This window comes from Vollenhovia emeryi, unplaced genomic scaffold (assembly GCF_000949405.1).
Source record: "Vollenhovia emeryi isolate VEMERY1.0 unplaced genomic scaffold, V.emery_V1.0 DF941062.1, whole genome shotgun sequence".
NCBI classification, from domain to species: Eukaryota; Metazoa; Arthropoda; class Insecta; order Hymenoptera; family Formicidae; genus Vollenhovia; species Vollenhovia emeryi.
Genome location: NW_011965304.1, coordinates 1 through 6,219, shown reverse-complemented (window position 1 = coordinate 6,219; position 6,219 = coordinate 1). Strand labels below are relative to the sequence as shown.

At 44.7% G+C, this 6,219-nt stretch overlaps 2 protein-coding genes across 3 annotated transcripts; both read right to left on the bottom strand.

The window, feature by feature from the left end:
* Positions 1-554: 554 nt before the first annotated feature.
* LOC105571187 (heterogeneous nuclear ribonucleoprotein H2-like) lies at positions 555-2,934 on the bottom strand. Its single transcript, XM_012028661.1, has 3 exons — positions 2,738-2,934; positions 1,689-1,986; positions 555-804 (listed from the first exon to the last, which is right to left on the bottom strand). The coding sequence occupies exons 2-3, from the start codon at positions 1,945-1,947 to the stop codon at positions 611-613; spliced, it is 453 nt and encodes a 150-aa protein (XP_011884051.1). The 5' UTR covers positions 1,948-1,986; positions 2,738-2,934; the 3' UTR covers positions 555-610.
* An 842-nt stretch (positions 2,935-3,776) lies between these two features.
* LOC105571186 lies at positions 3,777-6,213 on the bottom strand. Of its 2 annotated transcripts, none has more exons than XM_012028659.1 (4): positions 6,070-6,213; positions 5,664-5,865; positions 4,957-5,114; positions 3,777-4,570 (listed from the first exon to the last, which is right to left on the bottom strand). In XM_012028659.1, exons 1-4 carry the CDS (start codon positions 6,122-6,124, stop codon positions 4,371-4,373), a joined length of 615 nt encoding a protein of 204 aa, XP_011884049.1. In that variant the 5' UTR covers positions 6,125-6,213; the 3' UTR covers positions 3,777-4,370. The 2 variants fall into 2 exon arrangements, with proteins under 2 accessions (XP_011884049.1, XP_011884050.1); XM_012028660.1 differs by lacking the exon at positions 3,777-4,570 and adding an exon at positions 4,595-4,828.
* Between the last annotated feature and the right edge of the window lie 6 nt (positions 6,214-6,219).

Sequence of the window (6,219 nt, the reverse complement as noted above, 5' to 3'; positions counted from 1 at the left end):
CCCTTATAAAAGAAGCAAGACACATTTTTCTAAGGCTCTAATATCGCGCGTATACATGCGCATTTCTTTCTTCTTTCTCTTCGTGATTCTCCTTATATGAATGTAGTTAAATTGCGACGCCGAAAACCGAAGTTAAGAATTAAGCTCGATCACACCGAGCCGCGCGGCGACAGACGCGTGCAAATCATAAAATCATAAGTCAACGGCGCGCACTCGTGCGGCGCGACTCGGATCTCGGCGGGGATCTTAAATCTTAACTCGGGCTAATCGTCGATACCGGAACGCAGAGACGTCCGCCTTAGATGGTGCTTCATTTCTGCCACTCGATTATCTTTACAAGTCAATTTTGGGACAAGCGTGTAACGTTGTTAAATTAGCAATTGTTGCGGCACGCCAAAGATTCGCCGATGTAAGGTAGCGATTTTAGTAGTTCGTGTTGCGAAGCCATCGAAAGTGTTCCGTCGCTGCGTTCCATGGGATAAATTGTCAAATTTCTCGTCTATTCACTTTATGAAAAGGGGAGTATATAAAAATAGAAAGAAAGCTACATATTTGAAAAAGATGAATAGGTGTTCGTTTTACCAAGGATTAAACAAAATCTCAATGATTATCAATTAAAGAGCACTATGATACTATCTTGGATTGTCGTACGCCAAGTACCTGAGAAGAACTGCGCGATCTCCTCTTTCGAGCAGCCAAACGGCAAGCCGCGCAATCTCACGCAACCGTCGTCCATCGCGTTCTCCAAATTGAGGCCGCTCCTCTTCACGACCCATTCCATCTCGCCGCGCTTTGCTTTAAAAACTGAAACGGCAACGGATACATAATTGTTACAACAATTCAGCCACACGGTTAATTTAACGTCTAAACTCGTTTAACACATTCTACAAATATCAGCGCATAAAGATAAGAAACTGCCCTGCATTTCGTAAGATTTTCACTCTACAAGCTCTGCGGCTCCTTTTTAAGCTGGTTCTACGGTAGACGCAACAAGTCGCAAGAAATCAACCAATCGCAGCCAAATATGAGAAGAATAATCGACTGTTATTGGCCGATTTCTTGCGGCTTGCGACTTGTTGCGTCTATTGTAGAACCAGCCTTACGCTTTCTCTTTTGTTCTATAGTGCGACATAGCTTGTAGAGACACAGGCCGGTATTCATAGTCAGATCTTATATTCAAGACCGTCTTGAGTTTATCCAAAGATGCTGTATGGAACATTTCATTGGCTACGGAGTATAGGCCTGAGCAGACTGGCTGTCTTGTAATTCTTAAGTCATAAGACAGTTGTTGTGCGTTACTTTAAGACAAAGATTTAAAACATAAAACATTGTCTTAAGAGTACAAGACAGCCATTCTGCTCAGGTCCTATCTAAAGACGATCTTAAGACAGTCTTGAACATAACATCCGACTATGAATACCAGCCAGTGTTACAGAGCATTTTTTTACAAATGAAGAACCATAAAGGCCTGCGTCCACGATGCTAGAACTTGGTCCAAGGTCTAGTTTCAAGAAATATGTAGCCAATCGAACTCACAGCTATTCCATAAAAGCTGCAAGGTGATTAGCTACATATTTTTCAGAACTAGAACCTGGGCCAAGTTCTAGCATCGCGGACGCAGGTCCTAAGAGAAATTCCAGATACAAATACGCTGAAGAATTAATCTCGATGTGTATAAATGGATGAACCTTCGATGTAGCGGTGGCCCATGTGATCCCTGTCTCTCTTGCAGGCCTTCTCGATGTCCTCCGGAGTGTCCATCTCCACGTAGGCCTCGCCGCTGGGGCGCCCCTCGCGGGACGTCGTCATGTGAACACCGTTCTTGCCATTCGAGATCGAGCAGTCGCCGAAGAACTTCATGATCTCGTCCACGGTGGTGGACCAGGGCAGCCCGCGCATCTTGATGACGTAGCCCTCCTCCTCGTGATCCCCGCTGCCGCTCGACATGATTCCAATCTAACACAGTCTTGCTACCAACTCTGATGCCTGTAAATACCAAGGCGAGATATATCTCGCGATTAGCTCTCGACGTAACGAGGCGACGCCGGTTGTACGACAGAAATGAGATTCGAGCGCGCAGAGTATCGGCTGCTCTCGCAGCGGTCGAGACGCCGAGTGCGTCGCGTTCACGTCGACGTCCCGACAATCGCGTTAACGCGCGCGAAACATACGCCGATCGTAAACAAACGTAATAAAAAAAAAGGGGGGAGGCGAGATTAAAACAAACACCGGAATAAGGAATCCCCGTCAACTCCGAGTCGCTTTCGGGCGCAGAGTCTACCGATGCAGATCAATTTTAATCTCCATTTGTCTTTCATTCTTTTCTAGTTCCAAAAGCGAGGGGATAAAAAGCAAGTTGAACCGAGCTCGAAGTTAATCTACGGTCCACAGCGATAGAAACGGACACGAAGAGAAACGCGAGGTGTACAAGGTTAAGCGCCATAATATTGACAGGCAGACCGGGCGAGATGAGGCGAGGCGAGGTTTGGTCGTCCGGTCGGCCGGGCTCGGTGCGTCCGCTTTCGATCGACTCGAGCGCGAGGATTACGCGGCGGGGCCGCGAGGTCGAGAATCCGACCGCGTCAGCCGCGTCGCGCGCAGCGGCGGAGAAGGCAAACGCGCCGGGAATCGACGGCCGGGCAGTTTCGTCGGCGGAGAACGCCGCCGCCGCGAGACGCGAGCGGCGGTCGATGACGGACAAGCGGATCCGCGGGAGGCGGACCCTCGCTCGACTTACCGCCGCGGGGGCGTCGAGGCACGCTCGTCCTCGAGCGCGAGGTCGATCGCTGGCGATCGGTCGGAGAGACGCGCCGGAAAGTCAACGAGCACCGTCCTCGGAATCGGCTCCTCTGCGAGCCGACACCGCTGAAGATTCGTGAACAAAATGGCGCGCAATGGCGGCGCGTTTAATAATCTCTCGGTCCGCTCGCGCGGACGACCGGGCCGCGTTTCCAACGCACGACTCGCGTAGTAGGGCTGCACGAAAGCGCGTGCGCTAGTAGCCCTTGGTCCACAATCTTGCCGTAAGAAATTAACCAATCACAGATGAGAGTGAGGGGAATAAATGCCTGTGATTGGTTAACCACTCAGCACTTAAAGCCTCCGCTACAATGATTCTCGTTTCTGTCTACAATGGTCGTAGTCGTAAGAATAAGTCCCAGTCTACAATAGAGGATTTAAGCACTATGCTTTAAGAAATTGACCAATCACGGTCAAGTACGAGTAGAATACGCGATTGTGATTAGTCAATTTCTTAAGGCTTAGGGTTTAAATCTCTATTGTAGACTGGGACTAAGTCCCAGTCTACAATAGATGATTTAAGCCCTAAGCTTTAAGAAATTGGCCAATCACGGTCAAGTATGAGAAGAATGCGCGACTGTGATTAGTCAATTTCTTAAGGCTTAGGGCTTAAATCTCTATTGTAGACTGGGACTAATCGACTGCGATTGGTCAATTCTTACCCCTGGTCCACAATCTTGCTTTAAAGCCTCCGCTACAATGATTCTCGGTTCTGTCTACAATGGTCGTAGTCGTAAGAATAATCGACTGCGATTGGTCAATTCTTATTGAGCGACTACGACTACGACCATTGTAGACAGAACCGAGAATCATTGTAGCGGAGGCTTTAATGTGTTTTCAACCAATCGCAGAGCCGTATTAGCGATTCGCTCATATTTGACGCCGACTGAACGTATTTTTAAATAATTTCTATATGCAATCGTTTGTATTTCGTATGTAGACGTTTGCAGTGCAATTAAAAAGGTTTGTGAGTGTATTTTAATTAAATATTTATTAAATAGAAGTTAGCCGGATTCAAAATTTCATTGATTTCCTAACTATGATACTGAATGATTTAAGACATAAGAATTGCTTGTCACGCCATTTCAGGACGTCTAGACCGAGGGGTTGTGAAAATAAAAATTTTGTTAGGTGTACAAATGAATAATCCAAATTATCTTAAGCAGTTATGAAATCAATTTTAAATTGAATAGATTTTCCCGCTCTTTTGTGTTTATACAATGTTGACATATAACTATTAAAAAGAACATATAGTTTGGTGAAAGGCCCAACGTAACCTTCAAAAGTATTCAGTTCAGTACAGTCGAAAATGGCAACAGATAAGGTGCATATCCGACACTGCATTCTTTACGAATTCCGGGAAAGTCTACACGTGCTACACTGATGGGTGCTGGGACAGTCGCCCTTGGGTGACAGAGTCCGCACCAGTGACGTTTTCTCAAAACAAGCTGGTGTTGTGATTGTTTCCCGGGAAGACTGAGCTTTCTTCCGGGAAAGAGTCTACACGTGCTACACTGGTGGGTGCTGGGACTGTCGCCCTTTTTTTTCCTCCGAGAGTAGGGGAAAATGCTTTATGCATTTAACACAGGGCAGCCGGACCCTGTGGATATGCCGGACTCGTCCGATAAGCGGAGATACCAGGCTAAAAACCCCTCTCTATGGTCCTTCCTCCGCACTATAGACGGGACGCCCCCGGAACCACCCACAGAGGCATTGCATCGGAAGCGGAACTGTCGCCCTTGGGTGGCAGAGTCCGCACCAGTGACGATTTCTCAAAACATAATAATAATAATAATAATAGAATGCCAGAAATAATATATTTAATATCGATATCTATATTAACAATGAGCCATAAGTAAATAACTAAATAGATAATGCATAATATATAATAGATATATGTATTAAATCATTGTAATGTAATTTTTGTATCTCAGTTATGTCCGTTATTCCGAATAATTGTATTTCGAAATCCTTACAGTACAAAAAGAGCTCTTTTGATGTAAAACGAGTTTTTTTTGTGCCTCGAGCTCTATAAATAAAAATAGTGCAGATAAACGAATTAGCATAACACTAAATTGATACAATAATACAAAGAAAGGTAAAATTGACCACTATTTTTGAAACAACGAAAAACATTGCAAATGTAGCAACACTTACCAAGAAGTATCGCGAAAGCAGTAGCAGCATCCCTTTTTGTGTACATCGTCTTTGGAATAAGATCACTGAATTTGACAAGCTCGTTGTCACGCCATAAAGCTTGTAATAGAGCATACAACTCTTGGCTCGTCAGTTCAGGCTGCGAGGAACCGCGAGAGCTAACAGTAAAAACGATATTTTTATTATATGCCAAATAATTCTTTAAACGGTAGATATGTGATAACAATATGCTAAGTTTCGTAGAAAAGAACTAAGCAAGGTTTTCAGATTATGACAAAGCAATAAGTTTTATTCCTTTCTCAAACTGTCAATTAATGAATTTCATATTTTGTCAATATCCATTTACGAAAGTTCGAGTATACACTTAGAATATTGTTATGTCCAGCTGTTTATTTATATGAAATAATTTCATTTTTATATGAAATATTTGATGTGATGAATGATGTGAAATGAGTGAAAAAATGAGTGAAAATGATGAAATGAAAAAATTTATATGAAATAATATCATTTAATAACCAGATACTGAAATGAGAAATTAAAGTGTTAATAGAGCATAAAATAGCAAAACACAGAAGAAAGATTGAGCAATTGAGGAAATATTGAAAAAGTAATAAGTAAAACAAGTAAAATTGAATAATTCTTAATAATTGCCTTTCTAATTCAATAAGCTCTTGAGTATAAATTTTGTATTCATGACAGACTATTACCCAGTGTCTTCTAGAGTAATCGTATCATGTACCACCTCCGGTACCAGTGGCACGTCCACATCCATTTCGACCGGGCTCTGGCTGGCTGACCTCGAGACGCGTCTGCCGCTGGCGTTGCTTGACGTCTGCACCGGGGCCTGCGACGCCCGGCTACCGCTGCGGCTCGATCTCAAGGACGCGGAAGCATTGTCGGACTCCGAGCCTGAAAGGCAAGATCGCAAGGGGGTTCGACGTGAGATAACCTCGAATGGAGTATCGCCGTACGCCAGTCGCGCTTAGTTGTGAACGCCGCGTCCCAGTGAGAAATAGTTCATCGATTGACGTCGAAATGATGTCGAATCGACGAATCATTTCTCACTGGGGTGGCAGGGATGACAGAGACATTGTATCCGTTGATACTACGTACCGGACTCGCTGCTGGAATCGCGCAGACTTTCTCGTACCGGTGACATGTTTACCATGCGCTCGAGGTTCGAGAGACGGCACGCGCGAGTCGCACGTAGAGATTCAGCGGCGCATACTGCAGAGAAAGAAACGATACTTTTACCCACTTACT